General features: G+C 45.4%; 3 protein-coding genes across 8 annotated transcripts; 1 reads left to right on the forward strand and 2 right to left on the reverse strand.

Annotated features, from left to right (window-relative positions):
* Positions 1-2,994: 2,994 nt before the first annotated feature.
* LOC119298353 (monosaccharide-sensing protein 2-like) lies at positions 2,995-7,704 on the reverse strand. The gene is made up of 8 exons (XM_037575788.1): positions 7,598-7,704; positions 7,165-7,290; positions 6,916-7,023; positions 5,577-6,146; positions 5,189-5,466; positions 4,286-4,795; positions 3,703-3,890; positions 2,995-3,576 (listed from the first exon to the last, which is right to left on the reverse strand). The coding sequence occupies exons 2-8, from the start codon at positions 7,259-7,261 to the stop codon at positions 3,102-3,104; spliced, it is 2,226 nt and encodes a 741-aa protein (XP_037431685.1). The 5' UTR covers positions 7,262-7,290; positions 7,598-7,704; the 3' UTR covers positions 2,995-3,101.
* A 3,559-nt stretch (positions 7,705-11,263) lies between these two features.
* LOC119303921 lies at positions 11,264-19,897 on the forward strand. 5 transcript variants are annotated; one of them, XM_037581075.1, is made up of 5 exons: positions 11,264-11,585; positions 11,706-12,331; positions 12,416-12,631; positions 12,720-12,795; positions 19,341-19,897. In XM_037581075.1, exons 1-4 carry the CDS (start codon positions 11,372-11,374, stop codon positions 12,762-12,764), a joined length of 1,101 nt encoding a protein of 366 aa, XP_037436972.1. In that variant the 5' UTR covers positions 11,264-11,371; the 3' UTR covers positions 12,765-12,795; positions 19,341-19,897. The 5 variants fall into 5 exon arrangements, with proteins under 5 accessions (XP_037436972.1, XP_037436973.1, XP_037436971.1 ...); XM_037581076.1 differs by having other exon boundaries at positions 19,353-19,897; XM_037581074.1 differs by having other exon boundaries at positions 19,367-19,897.
* Positions 13,053-17,957, reverse strand: LOC119303919 (calcium-dependent protein kinase 7-like). 2 transcript variants are annotated; one of them, XM_037581070.1, is made up of 9 exons: positions 17,370-17,957; positions 17,087-17,278; positions 16,452-17,005; positions 15,708-15,851; positions 15,473-15,625; positions 15,258-15,373; positions 14,645-14,812; positions 14,100-14,324; positions 13,053-13,527 (listed from the first exon to the last, which is right to left on the reverse strand). In XM_037581070.1, the coding sequence occupies exons 2-9, from the start codon at positions 17,155-17,157 to the stop codon at positions 13,393-13,395; spliced, it is 1,566 nt and encodes a 521-aa protein (XP_037436967.1). In that variant the 5' UTR covers positions 17,158-17,278; positions 17,370-17,957; the 3' UTR covers positions 13,053-13,392. The 2 variants fall into 2 exon arrangements, with proteins under 2 accessions (XP_037436967.1, XP_037436966.1); XM_037581069.1 differs by having other exon boundaries at positions 16,452-17,278.
* Positions 19,898-20,920: the final 1,023 nt, after the last annotated feature.

Genomic DNA, 20,920 nt, shown 5'->3' on the forward strand with positions numbered 1-20,920 from the left:
TGGAATCGGAGGCAAGTGTTGGGCGAATCTTGTCCATCGCTTCCTGGTTAAGCACCACCGACCGCTCGATGGCAGGCTCGAAGACCGGCGGCGTAGTGGCCAAGGTATGGGACTTATTCTTCCCTTTCTTCTTCCGGATTGACGCCATGGTGGCGAGGAGGTTTGGTGTCGGGTCAGACTGGGGGAAGGATCCGCTGTTTTCCAGAAGGCGGGGGAACTGCGAGGCGCGCTACCAGTAATGGAGGCGGAGCTGTGTAGACAACGGCAGCCGCCTAGCCAGGAAGAAACCGAGGCTGCGTGGGGAAGTGGAGACGCCCACGTCCCGTCAGTCGTCATGTGTCAATCAAGGCCGCATGCGAATGGGGCCCGCGGCGCTTCGCACTTGCCTATTGGCTTCGCCTCGAAGCCAAGTCTGAGCGTGCCTTGGGCGCGGGGGCTACTGTCGGCGTCCTGGGAACGGGGGTACCCAGGCCTGCCTGCCTGCGGCCCACGACGCGGCTCCACCAGCGGCCTGGTACGGCCCATCATCTGCAGCGACAACTCAAGACCCTCGCGAGGGGCCAAGCCTCGCGAGGCGGACGACGCCAAGACCTCCCAGGGGGCAGCCTCACTATGCTGGCTCCTGAGGAGCGGAGATATCTATGCAAGTGGCACCTCGCGAGGTTCACGTGACATGAGCCATCACAACCAAGGCCAGGCAGGCGCCAGCAGGCGCAGTGTACCAGTTTCCTCTTTGGTGTTAAAGAGGCAAGCGCGGGCGAGGAGTCCTGAGGCATCAGGCAAAGGTTTCCTTATCAGTGCAACGAGACCAAGACCAGCAGGACGGCAAGACGGAGGTCACCGCAGAGCCCACAACAGCGTCACCACCAGAGTCTTTGGCAGGCGAAGACCACCTTTTGTCAGGATAGCTTATACTAGTTGTCCCCCTTCAAACTTGGCCGTTGTGAGATTCCTTCCCGCCTAACATTTGGGAAGAGGATTAGGGTCTCTATAAATAGGGCTAGCCATCACCGTAGCAGTGGACGGATCATTCAGACCATCCTCACTGACACCAGCTCATCGAGCTCAAGAACACCTCTCCTCAGGAGGTAGTTCATCCATTGTACTAGTTCATCCCTAACCCTCGAGGCAATTCACCACCACAACACTGGAGTAGGGTATTACACCACAACGGTGGCCCAAACCAATATAAACCTCTGTGTCTCGTGTTCCTTGGGTTCGTGGAGTTAGGCCGTGGGATCGTCGAGCGAGCGAGCTAGAGAGGAGGAATACTTCGTGCGCACCCCTGTGTTCGAACCTCAAGGGTTTGCTGGAACCCAGAATCTGACAGTTACTCGCATCGCGGGGAACCGAACCTAGGTAAAATCGTCTATCTATATTCATCTAATAACTTGAGGTTATGTCGTGTTGCCACACAAATCCATGCACGTCACTTTACCATTGTTTGGGTGCTCTGCAAAACATTGTCGACAGTTACGACGCAAACTCGCCACCACCGTCAGACTAAGCCAGCGCGGAAAAGTTTTTCACCCGGAGTATTGATAGGGGAAGGTAGGCGAACCAGGTGATGCACCCAAGGGGGGAAATGAGACCCGCAGGCGTCACCGCCACCGACACGGAAGCATTGAACTTTCGCTTGAAACCTCCCTCGCACGTTCCCATAGAACACTAGCAATTGAGTCCACTATGAGAAGAGATCGCCATAGCAAATCAGGGCATACAAATTGGATCAGGAACTGTCCGGCACCACTGGTAGCAGACACACCAAGACCACCATCCGCTTGGCCCCTATAATCTACACATCAAAGGGGCCATAATTAATTTTGAAGTCATAGCGAATGGGAAGGAGGCTTATGAGAGAAGTTGAGAAGAACATGACAGAGTTTTTAAGCCACCAAAGAATTAGCCCTTACCAGCGGTTTATCCATGTGATTAGTGAGCATATGCACGCCTAAACAGACGTCAAGTCGCTAGTTGGTTTGCTCTCACGATAGCTAGCTCAATAACCAGATTTCTTTTCGGAACTCGACTTAATAACTAGAATAATGGTCGGATCCGGTACGCTGTAGCATGTCGCGATCATATTAAAGTCAGACCATCGGAAGCACGTACTCCCTCCGTTTTTATTGACTCCGCATATTAGCTTTCGTCAAAGTTAAATTTTGTAAATTTTGACAAAGATTATAGACAAAAATATTAATATATACAATAACGAATTAATACCACCAGATTCATTATTAAACACACTTTCACCTCACATAGATTTGCTGGTGTAATTGTTCATATTTTTGCTATAAACTTGGTCAAACTTTATGAAGTTTGACTTCAGTCAAATCTAATATGTCGAGTAAATAATAACTGAGGGAGTAAGTCGCTCCATAGTTGCAAGGTGTATATAGGTGATGCCGGTGATGGCTGTGGACACGGCACCCCTGAGCCCACGCAGTGCCACGGGTGCGGAACCATGGAGAAGGCACCCTCCCCCACAAAGCATCGATGGCGACGGGGATCTGCAATTTTTGGCCTTGACATAGTTTGGCAGATGTTTGCAGTTGACACGAGTAATTTTGTGCACTTGTTTCTTGGATAGGCATGTGGCCTATGCGTTAAAAACTCTCTAGAGAAGTTTTTCATAAGATTCTCTACATTGCCGTCATTTGTATAACATGTCTAAGATAAGAAACCTAACATTAGTTACCACCTGATGATTCTAGAGAAGTCCTTGCCATGTCATGATTTGCTAATCATATGATGGCAGGCTATTATAAGAAGTATGTGGTTTCTTATGTCTGTTGTGCACTTTTTAACCCCAAAAAAAAGTTGATGTCGATATTTCACCAAGTCATCAATTTAACTTCTCCATTTGTGAATCGTTGCTCTACGTGAAATATGTACAGTTGAACACCAAGCTAAAAGTTTCTTGCTCCTCCATGGATTCGCATTCAAAAATTTGCATTATGCTACTACTAAAAAGATTAACAGAATAAAGAAATACTATATTGAAATGGAAATTTAATCGTAATAAAACCACATGGAAACCATTATATTAAAGCCACCATAAAAGTACAGATATTAATATCATGTTTCTAGTAACCTAATTGTCACACTAATAATTTCTCTGAATTTTCTTTCTTCCTCTCTTGGATGATTTGGGTGTCTGACCCGCCAAGTGCATAGAACTCTGCTATGACCTCAATAGGTATATTCTTTGTTTCCGGGACCTTTAGACAAACGAAAACAAAAGCCAGCACACAAACAATGGCATAAACTCCGAAAACACCCGCAAGACCTATATACCTCAACAATACAGGGAGGGTATATGTCACAATGATGTCACAAATCCAAAAGATTAGGCTACATATGGCCAAGCAAATAGCACGAACTTTGTTGGGGGAAATCTCCGAGCAGAATATATTTGGTATTGGACCAAAACCCATGACAAATATGCAGAAATAGATTCCAACACTCATTGTTGAGAGCAGTGCGTGTAGTTCAGCACTCAGATTCACAATGTTGACGGTTACCAAAACAATGAGGGACACTACCAAGATGGGTATTGTCACAAGTAGTATCCTTCTGCATGAGGCAATTAAAAGAAATTATTATGCTGTTATCTTATTTTGGGAATAATAAATTTGGACGTAAATCTTAAATTTTAGCAATAATTATTTGTAACTTGTGGTAGTAAACAAATACGGATACCTTCTTCCAGAGCGGTCCATAAGCCACATGGCCATGCAAATAAAAGGAAGCATCAATAAAGTTGTGAGAGCGCTCATAAGAATCGACACTGAAGAAGAGCTGATGCCAAACTTTGAGAGAAGAACCCCAATACCAGCTTGCTCAAGTATTTGAGGAGTGTAATAAAGAATGCCATTGATGCCAGCAAACTGCAAAAAATATTGAAAAATAAATCATGTACAATTTAGATTGAACAAAATTAATTAATTAATTAATTAATTTAATACTTTAATAAAACCTTGTGGGCTCGGTGAGTTCTCACAAAAAAAAGCATTGTCATAAAAAACAGTGTTCTGAATCATTAATGTGCACCTACTTTATATGGCTAAATGTTTCTTTGGTTATATACATATATCATATATTAGTTATGAGACGTATTAATTCAACATGCAAGTCAAAGTATATATATAGTCACTAAAAATAGGAGAATAAAATGACGGTCAGGACAAACTAACTAAAAGATGTAATGTGATATTTAAGTGCAACAATACTTATGTTTTAAAATAGGCTCATAGTAATTAGTTTTCACTTCTAAAAAACTTACCTGTTGAAGCACTTGTATTCCAACACCCACGACCAATGCACGTTTTACACCAGGTTCTAACAGATCCTTCCATTTTGTACTTCTATAATCTTTGTTAGGTGAATGAATACCAATATTGTGTCCAGACTTATGAAAAACCGATTTATTGACCAAAGCAGTCGCTTGAATGAAATTCCCATCTATTGGAGCATCCAGTAGGTTTTCAGAACTTGGTACACCTCCTTCATGCAAATATACTCGTTCCATGCCACCTTCCATTTGCCCATCTAAACGATATCCTGATGACATTTTCCAAGCCAATTGCCAACCTCCACCAATATGGCCGCTTTTGCGACATACCACAAAATCATTTATATTCGTAGGTTTGGGTTGAATAAGATAAGCATGCTCGCTATCATAGGTACCATCTCGGTTGTGTTCTAGCTCATGCTCTTTGGTCTCTTCCTGATTCTCTTCGTCCCCTTCAATTGGACCTTGTTGTTCTAATTCATTGAATATGCCGTGGGCAACCTGTTTTATGAAAATGAAGTGTACTTAGAGAAAATAGTAAATTGAAGGCGAAACCAACACTAGTAGAAAAAGGGCCATTTGTCCTGGTTCGTAAGGGCCATTTGTCCCGGTTGTTGAACCGGGACTAAAGGGTCGTTACTAAAGCCAATATTAGTGTGAAGCATTAAATATCCAAATCATTTGTAAAATAATAGAGCAATATAAATATTTCATTACATGATACGTTATGACCCAATTTATTCTTAAAATAAGATCATAAATAAAGTAACTAAAAGTTAATATGGCTGAGCATGTATGTAGACATGTATTGAAAATTGCAAACCATGAAAGTAAAATATAAAGCTCCAATGCTAACTAGATGAAATATTGGAACTTTGTTAATGATTACATTACCTCGGGGAGCCCGTGCATACTCCCAATAATGTTGACAACTGGGTCATAGAACGATGCTCCATGACTCACAGAATGACCAATGGCACTTTCTTCTGTGTTTGTTCTCTTCAATGGATAGGCAACACAATGCAAATCTTCTGGAAGTCCATATAATTTTATTATTTCATCATTGCCAATCACTTTTTCCCTTAACATACTTTCATTAGTGCTAATTAGGTACTCCTCAATAGACGGAGTGTCACCAACTTGTGTGCCCTCCAAAAGACTTGCCATTTCACCTGTAATAAAAGCCATATATAACATTCAATGCTAACTAAAAACTTCAAATTATCATATAAAGAGAGCAAAAAAGATGACTTGATTTCAAGTAATTGAATCTACGATATACCTGAGACATCTTCCTTTCTTCGTAGTTTTTGTAAAACCATCTTTGCTTCATCCACCCTTCCTTGGCTCACAAGCCAACTCGGAGTCTCGGGTAGATAGAAGATTGTTAAAATTGAGTATATTAGTGAGGGTATCAGTTGTATCCCAAGCATGACCCGCCAACTAACCTTTGGCAGCATGGACATCCAAAACACCATGCAGTAAGATAAGAACATACCAACTGAACCACTTAACTGGGGAAATGTGCTTAATTTTCCTCTCATATCAGGAGGTGCGGTCTCAACTATATATAATGGCACAAGTGTAACTGCCAAACCAATACTAAATCCCTGAATAAGCCTCGCGAATAGCAGCATATACACATGTTGGGACCAAAATATGACCAATAGTGCACTAACAAAGGACAATACCGCCGAGGTAAGTAGCATCGCCCACCTACCAAATTTATTAGATAGCATTCCAGATAGTGTTGTGATTATTGTTGCCCCAAAAAGTGCCATAGCCATAATGCACCCCTCAATCATTGGCATGCTATCTAGTTTAAACTCATCCTTTATGTAAAGCATAGCACCTGGTGATCATACAAAAGTTCATAACCAATTAGTGAAACTTTACAACTTTGAGCTCCGCTCGAAGAAATATCAAACTAGGCAAAAGCACAATGATACACCATATTTATCATGATCGGAGTGTTACTATGTAAGCATATATTAGCCATGCATAACAATCTGAAGAAGAAAATAATCAGAAGCGAGGTGGCCGAATGCATGCAAGCGAAAGGCGCAACGAAAGCAATTGTATCTGGAGGGCATGCAGATAGATGTGCATGCACGCACAGCTGCTACGTGTTCACGGCGGATCGGAATATTTACATCCGTGCATAGGATATTTTTTGGTACCCTTGTGGAATTTGTTAACTGCAATGACTCAGTGCGCTACCTAAAAATGCTTGGCGGTGCTACAGTTGGCAACCTGTACGTGATGTCAATCCACCATATTTTTTCAGAGAAATATATATATATATATATATAATTGACACATATACACGGAAGCTAATAGTACTCCCTCTGTAAACTAATATAAGAGCGTTTATTAGTGATCTAAACGCTCTTATATTAGTTTACAGAGGGAGTACTATTTTTGCATAAGTTGTGATGTCGCTTGGCACACAAACATGCATGTGTGTAGCACCCGCCACTTCAAATGCGTGTCAATATGTAGTTTTTTTCCTGTCAACTAGATAGATCTCAAAAATCCTATGATGAACAAACTCAAAGAAACTACATGTGATGGTCGGTATACGCAATGGCTAAAACAATCAAGGAAGAGAGTTCCTTCACCTGCAATGCTCGCATTGTCCCAGCCTTGGAGCAGGTTGCCGATGGATGCCACGAACGCGACGAGGACCGCGCGATCAACGGTCGTCAAGTCACGCAACTTCTGACACGCTGCGCAGAGAGAAGAGGAGGAAGAAGAAACATGAAAAGAAGTCATCATCCATGCGAAGTAGAATCGATCTTAAAAGCAGGCCGGTCGTGAAATACTCCATTGAAACACCGTGAGCAAGCCGATCATTTTCTCTCAGTTACCTTGTTGTAGTAGTCCAGATCCGTGGCCAGAGGGAGCGAGCTTGGCATGAAGATTAGCCTCCGAGTCTCTCACAAGAGGGCGTGATAAATCTTCCATGGCCGAATCCAGAGAGACACCCGATGCGCCTGCATTGAGAAGATTTGTCGGTTAGTTTTAGGTACCGGAGAGAGAAAAGAAATCGTTCGTGTGCATGCAGCAGCTAGCCAGCCGCCGCCCATTGAGTCCCTACTGATTTGATGATGGGACAAAGAGTGGCGATCTTGATGCCAAAGGGTGAAGCAGATTCTAACTTGCACGCAGAGACCCAAAGCCCAGACGCCAAAACCCAGGAAATTACAAGCAGAATCTCCAGAACAAATCAAACGGCGTGAAGGGGTTGCATTGCATTGCGATGGGAGAGGAGAGGGATCGTCCTGGAGAAGAAGCACTCACCCGAGGGGCGATCGGGCTTCCGTTTCCGTCCTCGATCGCGGCCTGCCGTGGTCTGCTGATCTCGGCGACTTGGTTTGCAGGATCCGGCTGCCCTTTTTTGGTCTCCAGGGTGCGTATGCTTGGAGGAGTCTATATTCGCGTTGGGAGGTTGGCGAGTCCACTTATTTAGCACCTTTTTTTTCTCCCGGTTGGTGTTTCCGTTTGGAAACTCGTTCCTTGTTCCCGTCCGATTCGTTCTCTACCAGCGATCGATCCATAGCCTCCTTTTCTTCTGTTCCGCGGCGACCCACGTTGGTAAACAAATTTCTTCTACCCACATAATAAGCCGGCCCATTCAGCAGCGGCGCGCGGCACGGTCCAGCTAGCTAGAAGACGGCCCGGTCAAGCGGCGAAAGTATAAATAAAAGTTTTCGTCCCTCAACTTAAAACCGGATAGTTTTCATCCCTCACGCTGTTCCGGGCGGTTTTTGTCCATCATGTACAGTAAACTTGCGAACAGTAAATTCAAAAAAAAGTCAAAAAAATCTGAAAATTTGTGGGATCAAAGTTCCTCGGGTGCGCAAGGTGCATACAAATTTTCATATTGTTTGGACATTCCAGGTGCTCATGACAAAGAAAAAATTGTAAATATGTACGTTGGTGAACAGTAAATAAAAGAAATAGCAAAAAAATATGAAATTTTTTGGCATCAAAGATGCTTGGGTGTGCAAGGTGCTTGCATATTTTCGTGCTGAAATAACATAGGAGGAGTTCTAGCAAAAAAATAAAATAGTGCACTTTTTCAAAGTTTCTTTCCCAGCCAATTTTTTTTTTTTTGCCACGAGCTCCCACAATGTCCAAACATCATGAAATTTTGCAGGCACATTGAGCACCCAAGCATCTTGTATGTCAACTATTTTCATACTTTTTTGAATTTGTTTTCTAATTTACTGTTCACTAACGTACATATTTATGGTTTTTCCTTTGTCACGAGCTCCTGTAATGTCTAAATAGCACAACAAATTTCACACACACCTTGCGCACCCGAAGAACTTTGATCCCACAAATTTTCAGATTTTTTTGACTTTTTTCTTTTTTAATTTTTTTACTGTTTATCGGTTTACTGTTCATGAGGACGAAAACCGTCCGAAGCGACGTGAGGGACGAAAACTATCCGGTTTTGAGTTGAGGGACGATTTCTAAACTCTCAAAAGAGTTCGAGGATGAAAAATATACTTATCCCAAATAAAAATGTGCCTGCCTTTGGACCGTGAGAACTATATCTCACCTGAAGCATTTGACGATACGATACATACAGTCTTGGTCGGCCTATTATTGTCGCATCATCATTTATGGCGTTCACTCGTCTGCGTCATTCTTTTCGGGAGTTTTTGGTATTTCTTTTACTTTTTTCTATTTCTTTCGTTTTCACACTGTTCTGTCTTACGTTGGTTTCCTTGGGTTTTTTTCTTTTTTATGCTTCAGTTTTATTTGTTTCTTTCTTGGTTTTCTTTGGATTATGTATTTTCCACTATGTTCCACTATTTGCATTGGTTGTTCAGACTTTTCTTAGTTTCTTTTCGGTTTCTTTGGTTTTTTACCTTTTTCATATACATTGTACATTTTTTATACAACATTTTTTAGTAGTTGTGCCAACAATTTTAACACTGCAAAGAAGAAAATTCAAAACTGAAGAAATTCTTGAAATTTATCTATTTTAGACATTTCTAAAATTATATATAAAAAATGAGACAAAGCAAACGACTGAAGGAAAAACAAATTGAACTGCTGGCGCTTTAGCCAAGGCAACTGTCCCGGGGGGAGGAGCGCGTCATGATTTTTTTAACAGAGTAAAATCCCACATACCCACAAATACGCACATATGCTTACCTTTATGAATGCACACACATTCTACCCATATGAGCATCTTTAAAATACTAAGTCGGCAAAATATCTTGAGATTGACGAAGTCATCACAGACACCTCGTAGCCGACGGAAATGTCTTCTCCCAGTAAACGAATGTCCCCAGAAAGGTTGAAATAAATCCAGATAAATACTAGCATCAGTGCCAAGTGTAGGATTTAAATCTTAGTGGATTGATTCAACCACAAGGAACCTAACCTCTGAGCTACAATCAGTTCGCGGAGCGAGTCACGGTTGCAATAGGTGCATGACTTGGGCCAGAGTGTCTCCAGTAACACACCCAAAAAATACCTTGAAACCTCAAAACTGAAATTTTGTGTTATTTCCCTACAAACCGGCTCAGACACAAATTTGAATGGAGCGAAACAATTTGGGTAGGCAACCAAATTTTGTTACTAAGGCCCATTTTTTTATCCAGCCTATCACGCCACCCAAAAGACCAAAATCAGCCACGAGAAAGGCAAATGTCACTACATGAAACTTCCTAGGCGTCCCATCCGCCTCCATGGTGACCATCGTCATCGCCACTCCCACAGCAGCCCCGACACCCGCCACTACCCCGCCGGCCGATCTGCTCTTAAGATCCACGTTCCTGGCGTGTCTCTCTGGGCTCCTCACCTCGCCCCAGCGTCCCGTGCATCCCATCGGCCAACACATCGCAGCCATCACCGCCGCCGAAGTACCGGGGCGTGAGGCTTCGGCTATAGGGCAAGTGGCGACTGAGATCCGTAACCCAAACACGAATGCATGTGTGTGGATTGGCACGTTCACCGTAGCAAAGGAAGCGACACGTGGTACAACATCATGGCACTCTGCTTTCTTTGGGTGCTTCCCTGCAATGTCGGCTTCGCGACCGCTATCGTGCCTCCTGTTAAGGTCGTCCCCTGAGCTGAGGATAAGGACCATTGCTTGGCCGAGGCGTAAGTCACGGCCAAGCGCGCCAAGGAGCAGAGCGAGCACAAGTGCCACGAGCTTGCCTGCCTCAAGGCCGAGCGTGAGAAGATGTTCGACCAGCTTGAGGAGGATGATGAGATGTTTGACAACGGCAAGGCCAGACACTACGACACCTAGTTTTAGTCATAGTGTAGCTAGTTTTGGTCTCAATGTTGTGGTAGGGATGTTTAATTGTGATTGTATAAACCTAAGAGAGTCATCTCCACTAACTTATTTATCCCAGCATCAAGCATGCCACCTCATCGTACAATTATGAATGAGATAAGACTCGCCTCAATCCAACTGTATATGGAAAAATCCATTTAATTCTTCTACTTATGTCGATAAATATTGTTACAATTATACATAACCAAATATGTATTTTTAACTTTGGCTGTCATATTATGAACCTATATTTTCATCAACCAATTCCGGTATCCTCTAGTTTATACATGTTTTATGTATAATGTGCAGCGGTTGTTTAATTACGCAATGAAATACTCATTCCGTCCCAAAATAAGTGTCGCTGATTTAGTACAACTTTGTTAATTAGGTTATGAAAATATGGGTATGCAGAAAAAAAAATGCAGGCAGCTAAAATTTCTCTCTCCTCCATCCAAAATGGATTTGGGTAGCAAAATTTTGATCTGCTATTGGAGATGTTGTGGAGAATCTTCGATCGTTTTCATACTGAGCCACGGATGATGTTACAATTGTCGCCAAAGCCCGGCCGGGGACGCAACATGTTGAACGAGCGGCGAGCGGCCCAGGCGGGCGTGGCCACGAACTCCCTCATCCCAACCACGCCCACACGTTTTTTATCTACTTTCCCCTCGATCGGCCTTGAGCCCTGAGCAACAGGATAGCCCGGGTCACGGGAAAACACCAATCCGCCGAAAAAATAACGCAGGGGCGAGTGAGAAAAAAAAAGAGAACGGATGCATCCCGTGTCGACGCAACGCCTGGCGCCCGTCCCCAGCGCCAACGCCAGCGCCAACCACCAGCGCGCGCTTCTCCCGCCGTCTCCTCTGCAGCTTCGGCCACGGACCAGCACCAGGTCCTCGGCGTCCGCCAGATCGGCGCCGCGCGCCGTCTCGCCCGCGACCCCAACCACCGCAGCCACCAACGACCCGGACGCCGGCGCGCAGCCAGGTCAGTTGCCAGCCACCATGAACTAGCTCCTGTCTTTTGACTTTCAAGACAATGGGTAGGGTTACGCCATGCCATGCCACGACTGAACTGCACACTGAAACTTAGTCCGTGCTTGCGCAGATAAGTGGGCGGAGTTCGCGGCGCGGGTGTCCGGCGAGTGGGACGGCTTCGGCGCGGACTTCACGGTGGCCGGCGAGCCCGTGGAGCTGCCGGCCAACGTGGTCCCGGACGCGTACCGCGAGTGGGGGGTCCAGGTCTTCGACTGGCAGACGCAGTGCCCCACCCTGGCCGACCCCGCCGCGCCGGGCGCGCTCCACTACCGCCTCGTCCGCCTCCTCCCCACCGTCGGCTGCGAGGCCGACGCCGCCACCGTGCACACCTCCCACCAGCGCCACGTCTCCTCCGCCACCGCCTTCACCTACAGCGGCGGGGGCTCCTACGTGGCCACGTGGCCCAAGGGCCCCTCGGCCGTGCTGGAGGTGGAGCACTGCATCTGCCACCCGGACAACGCGGAGGTGCGGGTCAGGCTGGTGCAGACGGTGGCGCTGGCCAAGGACGCGGCCCGGCTGCGCGGCGTCAAGGTGTTCTCCGAGCAGTGGTACGGCCCCTACCGCAACGGCGACCAGCTCGGCGGCTGCGCGCTCCGCGAGTCCGCCTTCGCCGCCGGTGAGAGGCTCGCCGCGTCGGAGGTGGCGGGGCAGTGGGAGAGCGCCGCCAGGTTTTCCGGCGCGCTGGACCCCGTGACGGTGAGCATCCTCCTGCAGCACGTACCGCACAGTCCATCGACATCGAAGATAGCCGTGCGTGACACTGACATGTCTGGTGTGCAGGGCAAGTTCGCGGGGCTGGAGCCGGATCAGGAGCCGCGGAGGACAGCGAGGGACGGTGCCGGCGTGGTGACGCTGCTGCCGAAGCAGCTGTGGAGCTCGCTCAAGGTGAGCGGCGACGGCGAGGACGGCGAGGTGGTGTGCGAGGTCGGGTGGCTGCTGGGCCACGGCAGCGCGGTCACGTCGACGTGCGTCCTCTCTAGAGACGGAGACGTCAAGGTAAACTTGTGTCACTTGCTGCTACTGCGAAAATAAAACTCCTACAGTTCTTTCTTAATACTGACCGTGCTGCCTGGCTCGTGTGTAGGAGATAGCTGCGGCGCAGGAGACCCGGGTGTCGGAGGCCACCTGACCTGCGGCAGCCACTGCCAGGACCTCTTCAGGTTTCATCACATCTTTACATAGAAAGTGAAGAAAAATATACTTACACATCTAGAATAGCCATACTCATACTGTAAATCTGCCATCTGGTACTGAACAAATTGGTCTCTGCAAAATCATGAACTGGTGTGGTGTGCCAGCCCTTTGTTGCCCTGGCTTACCAACGACAGCCAGAGCTTCTGGGCCTGCTTGATTATGATCTGTGCAGATAGATTCATAATTTTAGAAATTAAAACAGTACTAACTACCAAGACCAAACTTGGGGAATATGACATTTCATGAAGACAAGTTTTTCATTAGACACAAAGTACACAACTGATCACACAAAGAACAAACGAACTTGCCGCACGCCCTCTTACTTCCACCTGCTGGATAGCAGCCAGTCTTGCAGTCATATGAACCAGGACACAACTACTTACTATATGGAACCCACGACGCTGTCTCTCACAATGACTGTACTGCTAGCTAGACCAGCTTATTTTCGATAAATGCCGCCGAAAGAATCGACCTGTTCTCTTCCCGTACTTCGGAAGTACATGCCCACAACCCAATTTGGGTTGTGGACATAATGGCAATGAGAAGAGAACAAAATCTGTGCATTAATGTACTTGAGCTGCATCTCTCAAGGTCACATTCAGACTGGTTTCCATTGTTGGACGTCCAAGTCCAATATTGCCACCATTAGCGTTGCCTTGCATCATGGCTACAAATTCGGCATAATCAATTTGACCGTCCTGAAAAAAAAAAGATAATGCACATTCATTAGATTCAGTTGGTTTCTGACAAACAAATCAGCGGTGATGTAGGTCATGCTGAAAGTAACACTATAATTTTTCTCATAGTATTATCCAGCTAAGATCACTGTTACAAAGTTGACATTTAAGTAGTAATGAGTTATTATTACTATATTATTATTTTTGCAACATTATGCAGATACCAAAGTCTGTATTGTAATCCGAGATCTATGTGTTCCGTGCTGTTGCTATATAGATTTTGTTTTTCCTTTGAGCTGTTGAGCCACTGGGTATTAGGCGTAGCTGGTGGTAGATACCCAATGCCACCAAGGCCAAAGGTACAATTTCACAAGTTAAATGGGTCTTAGAATTAAGACCCGCTGCAGTGGGTATCAAAGATGCAAGTCCCAAAACACTATACATGTCTAAATTGACTAAATATGCCTAACACTTTTGCGACTGTTTGCTGTCGCGAAAGTGTTACAGGTTCTTCATGAGTCAGAACCACAGTTAAATGATACTAACAATTAACAGGCATGCCATGATATTTTAGATTGGGATAATCGACTTACATTGTTCTGATCGGCCTCTAAAATAATCTCTTCAAGGAGAGTGCCTTCCATGTTATATTCTGCACAGGCTCGTTGAAGCTTGTCGACTGTGATATAGCCACTGCCATCTTTGTCAAAATATGTAAAAGCTGCCTTCAAGTGTTCTTCCCGCTCTATCTTGTTTAGAGGCATGGTTGCAGCAATAAATTCTTCATAGTTTATGGTTACATCAGTGTCTGTATCAGCCTGAAAAAGGTTCAGACAGATTAGATGAAGTAGGACAGCAATGCAGACAATATCCTACCAACAAATCAAGAAATGCATGTTATTATATTATTGCTGCATACTATATATGTACAGCTTAGGCGTTTTTCATTAAAAAAAATGCCATATGTCATCACAGCAATGATATCTATTGATTAGGCCTTTTCCAACAGAGGATATCCCAGAACCAATAAGAATTGAAGAATAGTGTGTGGTGGCTAAACAGTGTTTGAAGCAGGAAAATATTACACATTCCACACATATTGGACGAGCCTTTGTAATAATCAGAGGCACACACTTACCGCTTCCATTATATCACAAATCTCGGTATCCACCAATTCGTTGCCATATCTTGTCAGACCTTTCCTAAGCTCACCAAAAGTGATTACGCCTCTATTTTTTATGTCCACTGTCTTGAATAATTCTCTTAATCCAGCAATCTCCTCTTCTGAAAGACGCTCAGCTATCACCTGGAAGCATATTAAGTGTCACAGAAGAAACAGGGCCGTACTGTTTACAAAATTGATAGATGCAGGACATAATGAAACAAATTAAATTCCAGCATAGGGCCTAACCCACACAGTTGAATGCCAAAAACAAAAGCATATTCCCTTTCCGCAGCAGGAAATTCATGTAGTGAGACTAAAGCAGCAGCTCAAATGAACTTGCTTGCATGGCAGCAATAGAATCCATCCATGACCAATGGCATGTTCGTGTGAACTGTAATGTCAATTGATGATTCACAGTAACTATGTATGTGCCTTAAACTAACATATTATAGGAAAATCCAAACAAAACAGAGCCATGATCCATGCGATCATTATACCACATAAAGTTAATATTCTACCAAGATTTCAACTATTACACTTGTAAAGACAAAGATGTGAAATGGAAAAAATTGCAGAGAAAACTCACTCTCAGAGCCAATTTCTGTAGATTGTTCATTGCAGAGAACCGCTTGAGCCGAGAGATAACACTAGGATCCAAAACTCCATCAGTGGCCATCCCATTTTGGCAGATCCAGGGATGCCCTGGCATTAACATATAATTGGTAAACAAGTACAAAAGGAAAATGTTTGTGACGACTAAAAAAATTTGCAAGGGTGAAGAAATAAATAAAATATACTTACGTAGCACTTCATGGGCTTTCAAACGCTCTGAAGGGCAATTGCAAAGCATCTTTCTTATAAGATCCTTTGCACTGTCAGATATCTTAGGCCAGGGGTCTGATTCCAAATCAAGGTGCCCCTTCAGAACTGCATCAAATATGCCTTTCTGTGTATCTGATACAATCAATATTAATCATTTTAGCAATTCCAGGAAGACAGTAGACTCAAATTTAACACCAGAGTTTAAAGAAATCACCTGCCCAAAATGGTGGAACCCCACTTAGCAATACATAGAGTATCACTCCAGCTGACCACACATCCGATTCTGGCCCATAGCGTTTGTGCAACACCTCAGGAGCAACATAGAACGGGCTGCCAACTAGCTCACTGAAAACCTGGCCTGAATTGGTAAATTAGCAAAGTTAATAAAGAAAAACAATAATTTATTCAGAAAATAACAACACTTAACACATGGGATGGGTACATATAATGCAGATACATGCGAATATGATGAGGTAGAAACAGAGTTTCATTTCAATTTGCCTCATCCTTGTAATAAGCAGTAATGATAAGCTAATATTCATATGTGTTGTTGAATCAACAAGATATACAAACTCCTGTTAGTCAACATTCAGGCCATTTTGTTATATACTACTCCCTCCGTTCCTAAATACTTGTCTTTCTAGTCATTTCAACAAGTGACTACATACGGAGCAAAATGAGTGAATCTACACTTTAAAATATGTCTACACACATCCGTATGTAGTAGTCATTTGAAATGTCTAGAAAGACAAATATTTAGGAACAGAGGGAGTAGTTTGAATTTTGAAGTGGCGGCTTGTATATAGATCGCTAAGGGTGCAGCAGGAATGTAACTGAATGTGTCCGCCTTTCAGTGTCAACAAAATATTACACAGCAAAAAAGGCAGAAAAACAGTATGGCATTTATTTATTGCTTAAAAATATGTCCCTGTACATGCATCGAAATTCAATACCATACCTGGCTTGAAGTAGATGGATAGGCCAAAATCAATTGCTTTTATGGACAGGTCATCATCTTTGTCAAGGAGGAGGAAATTTTCCGGCTTGAGATCGCGGTGCATCACACCAAGTGAATGGCACATAGCCACAATGCTGACAACAATTCTTGTAATCTCTGCAGCCTTCATCTCACTGTAACGCCCGTTCCCCTGAATTCGGTCAAATAGCTCCCCGCCAGGCAAGAGCTCCATCACAATGTGGACCGCCTGCACGTCCTCATAGACATCCTTGATCGAGACAACGTTCTTGTGTCCCGACAAATGGTGCATTATCTGAATCTCACGGCGCACATCCTCGACATCCACCTTGGTGATGAGCTTGCGCTTGAGGATGGTCTTGCACGCAAAGTCGCACCCTGTACTTATCTCGGTGCAGAGGTACGTAGTCCCAAACTGGCCCTGCCCAAGCTTCCGGCCAAGGATATAGTGCTCCCTTAGGTCCGCCGTCTTGCGCCCGAGGACAGAGATGGATGTCGGATCCAACCCTTGCCTCAGAATACCAGCGGCGGTGGGCCTAAACGAGTCAGCATCGGGCCAGGGCTTGTCAGATTTCTTCAAGTCTGAGTAGCTATCATCTTCAATCCCATCGGCATACCTGGAAGCAGGATGCTCCCTCGGGAACCGGTTGTAGTAATCGTTCCCGGGGGTCCCATTCTGATTGCCCATCGCAATAACACCACCCTCGGCAGGCTGAAAGTTCCCAGTCTCTCACAATTGTTAGATCCTTAAATAGCCAGAGAAACCTGGAGAACTGGTAGAATTTCTCGCCGAGGAGGAAATCCTGAACCTGACATTTCACAATAGGAAACTTGATCAGTAACCCATGGGTAACACTGGACGGCAAGCAAAACTAAAATTTAGAGGAAGCCAGTGGAAACCTTGGGGATTGGCAGGAATTCCCTTCCGACGGCGTCTCTCCTCTTGCGCGAGGAGATCTCCGGTGTGAGGGCTTCCAGCACAGGGCCTGGCGCGCTAAATAGGCCAAGCTTCTCTGCTCCGCACTACACGAAATCCAACTAAACCCCACGCGAAACACGAGGCCTCCGCCGCCCCCGCACACAAGACCAAACCCTCGGGGCTGGAAGAGTTCCTCCCGAAGGCAGCTTTTTCGTCCGCAAAGCTCCCTCCGGCAGGAAATCCCCACGCCGAGGGTCTCCAATGCCGCACACCTGGCCGCGACCCGAACCGCACAGCCGCAAACAGCTGGACCCGACCACGGATCGGCGGAAACCGACGAGGAGCAGCTGGACGGCGGCTGGCCGCACGGCGAATCTGGCCCGCGGAGCACGAAATCTCCGCCGGACGGACGCGAAACCGGGGCGCGCACGGGGACGAGAGGGCCTTACGACGGGCGGCGAGCTGGACGCGAGCGAGCACGGGGAGGATCGCGCCGAGGGGGCTGGCACGGATTCTCGTGTTCCCGAGGGGCCAAAGCGCAAAACCGGTGGGTGGAAAAAATGCAGAGAGGAGAGAAGAGAAGGGCAGGCGGGGGAGGGCCACTATTTATAGTCCGGCCGGGGAGGGGGGTAGGTGCGACTCTCGGCGGAATTTCGCAGTCAAATTATTTTCTTTTCCTTTTTGGAATTTCGCAGTCATTTTGATTTTCTTTTTAGAATTCGGCGGTCACGGTCCAGGACCTTTTTTTTTTCTCCTCGAAGCCGACAGAAACCAGGGGCTTTGCCAAAAAAGAAGACGGAAACCAGGGGTGGTAAAAGTGTTTGGCCTTTGGCGGCATGAGACGGCGCCGGCGGACTCCGTCACGTCCGTCACGGGTCACAAACGGTGTGATCTCCTCCGTGGATTTCTCTTCTTTCTAGAATAGAATTGGTGTTTTTGGTTTGGTTTCTTTATCCGCGGTACAAATCAAATCAAAGTTAGCGTGTCTCACTCCTCCGATCAGTGCTTTGGTTATTTGCACGGCAAGTCAAAGTTTTTTTTAGAAAAAAAACAAGGGCAAGTCAAAGTTGAGCTGTGCTCCGAGACGGCTGTGCAAGCGTGTTGTCCCGTTTGGAAATGAAATTGGGAAACTACGGCGGTGGATTGCACTTGCAGAAGATTGTACTGCTGGATGAAGTAGTGCTTGGTTTGGAGGTTGGAGTTGCTGGCTGTCTACTTTGGCTCAAACTTCTGCTTCCCCATTTTGGAGCGAACATTTCTGCTGTGTCGGAATCTCAAGTGTTTATTGCTTTTGGGATTGGATTACAGGTGTCTGACGAGAATATGAGATCATTTGTTTGGATAAGCCAGAATATCAGAGAAAAGGTTATTCCACGATTTTTCCAGTCGCGAAACAAAAATGTTATTCCGTGATTGTTTATACTTTTAGGGAGCCGTGGCAAAGTACAACAAGGTTATTCCATGATTTTTTTTCAGTCGCAAAAAAAAAGGTTATTCCATGATTTTTTTTCAGTCGCATAAAAAGGTTATTCCTCGATGAGTACTTTTCCTTCTAAATTATTATACTGACCACGTCTGGAAAAAACTATTTAACAACATTTAGTGTATGTGTCAAAGAAATAGTAAGAGCAACTCCAACAATTCCTCTAAAAGTAAACCAACATGTGGTTGAAGGGTTAGGTGGACAATAGTATCCCAGCTCATCAGGTTCAAGTCCTATACTTGACATTGGTGCTCGTATTCTTTTTTAAATTTATTACAGGCCTTTCGGCTATGCGTATGTATGAACGTATGCGTCTTAAAAGACAATTCCTCCAAAAACTTATCGTAAAAGTGCTTTTATAGGATATCTATAAATTTCAGGGGAAGCTTCCTGATAGGTACTTTTATCAGATCTCGTAAACCTTTTCTCTTAAACATGTTTTATTTAATTTTTCATTAAACAAAACTAGATAATGACCTAGGGCCCGTTGGTCAGTGACGCACATCACGGCACTCCGGCGACATGGCAGTGATGCGACGGCGACACGACACGGCAATTTTTCGGCGAAGCGGCGGTAGCACAATGGCTTTCTGCTGGGGCAGCGGTGACGCGGTGGGCTTTTGACGAAGCGACAGTGGCATGGTGGCTTTTCGGCGACGTGGCTGTCCATGGGGTGGCAACGACACAATGGTTTTTCAGCGAATCGGCGCGACATGGTGGCTTTATGGCGACGCGGCAACTGTTCACGGGGCGGCAACGACACAGTGGTTTTTCGGCGAAGCGGCACGGTGGCTTTCCTGCGACGCGACAGTTTCAGGCAGTTACCTTGTGCCAAAAGTTTACAGGAAGCAAGACTTCATCTAAACCAAAGCGAAGTTGAGATCAAATTTACATGATTGTGTAAATTCAATTCACATTTACAGGATTTGTTGGAGATGCTTTTGTGCCGAAACTTCTCTTAAATGGTAGTTATTTTACAAATACGGGTCTGTTGGAGTTGCTATAAACTAATTGTCTGTTTGTTCAGCTGATCACCCTCATTCTATCCTCTTTCACCATGGTGCTCCATCACCTTCCACTGTGACGATGTCGCCTCTGGTTGGACCATCATCCCCTCCAACCATTGGCGTCGGCATTCCTTCTGGAGCTACACTTTTGCAACAACACCGACCTCATAGCATGTGCTTCAGAACTGCAGTCATCGCCATAGAACTCTTGAATCGGTCTGAAGCGCCTGACACCAAATGTCCTCAACGCTTCCGCACGGCGAGAAATTTTAACCTCACCGTGCCTGATGTGGCAAGAATCTACGCCAGAGCTCACTCCGTCCCATTGGACAAGCTAGAGGAGAAATAGGGCCCGAAAGATCCAATAGAGATGAAGTGTCGTCATCTATCCAAACACCTCCTTGCAAGAAGAAAAAGGAAAAAAAAACTAACTCAAACTACTAGTTGGAGCCAAGGCACCAGGATGCCCCTACTCGCCACTGACCGTCTCAACGGCAAGTAGTGGAAGGTGGATTCACAGGCTCGCCGACGAAATTTGGAAGGAGTGGGTGGCCTAGGCACCACAGTCGACAGACGGAAAGAGAAACCATGACTTGAAGAAAACTTTTTAAAGTTTGACTAAGTTTATATAGAGAAAACTTTCAATATCTACAAACATTTACAATATGAAATCTATTTCTCTGGATGTGTGTGCATATATATTTGGTATTTGAGATGTAGTACATATTTTTCTAGAAAATAAAATTTTCAAAGCCTATAATTTTGAGAAAAATCACACGAAGGGAGAGGATTAGTACGAATGTAGTACGACACGCGTGTGCTGTCGCGGCTCCAAGTCAAGCTGTTTTTTTTAGGGTCCCAAGTCAAGTTGTTGGGTGGACGGTGCCGGTCGCCCTTGGGGCGCACGAGCGCGAGGCGCGTTTTCAGCTTGCTGGACACGTACCGCCTGAAGCCCTCGCGAGCCGCGACGGCCACATGCGCCGGCTGGACTCGATCGAGCAGCGGGGACAGAGCCACGCACACGGCCACATGGTCCGGTCTG

The sequence above is a fragment of the Triticum dicoccoides genome, chromosome 5A (assembly GCF_002162155.2).
Source record: "Triticum dicoccoides isolate Atlit2015 ecotype Zavitan chromosome 5A, WEW_v2.0, whole genome shotgun sequence".
NCBI classification, from domain to species: Eukaryota; Viridiplantae; Streptophyta; class Magnoliopsida; order Poales; family Poaceae; genus Triticum; species Triticum dicoccoides.

Bases quoted from the DNA above. Each gene is read 5' to 3' on its own strand.
- LOC119303921 (XM_037581075.1), top strand. From the start codon at position 11,372: ATGCATCCCGTGTCGACGCAACGCCTGGCGCCCGTCCCCAGCGCCAAC. The intron at 12,332-12,415 runs GTGAGCATCCTC...TCTGGTGTGCAG, and splicing joins GCGCGCTGGACCCCGTGACG to GGCAAGTTCGCGGGGCTGGA. The intron at 12,632-12,719 runs GTAAACTTGTGT...GCTCGTGTGTAG, and splicing joins CTAGAGACGGAGACGTCAAG to GAGATAGCTGCGGCGCAGGA.
- LOC119303919 (XM_037581069.1), bottom strand. From the start codon at position 17,157: ATGGGCAATCAGAATGGGACCCCCGGGAACGATTACTACAACCGGTTC. The intron at 15,374-15,472 runs GTAAGTATATTT...TGTTAATGCCAG, and splicing joins GAAAGCCCATGAAGTGCTAC to GGCATCCCTGGATCTGCCAA. The intron at 14,813-15,257 runs GTGAGTTTTCTC...ATATGCTTCCAG, and splicing joins TACAGAAATTGGCTCTGAGA to GTGATAGCTGAGCGTCTTTC.
- LOC119298353 (XM_037575788.1), bottom strand. From the start codon at position 7,261: ATGGAAGATTTATCACGCCCTCTTGTGAGAGACTCGGAGGCTAATCTT. The intron at 6,147-6,915 runs GTGAAGGAACTC...TATGATCACCAG, and splicing joins GGACAATGCGAGCATTGCAG to GTGCTATGCTTTACATAAAG. The intron at 3,577-3,702 runs GTATCCGTATTT...TGCCTCATGCAG, and splicing joins ATGGACCGCTCTGGAAGAAG to AAGGATACTACTTGTGACAA.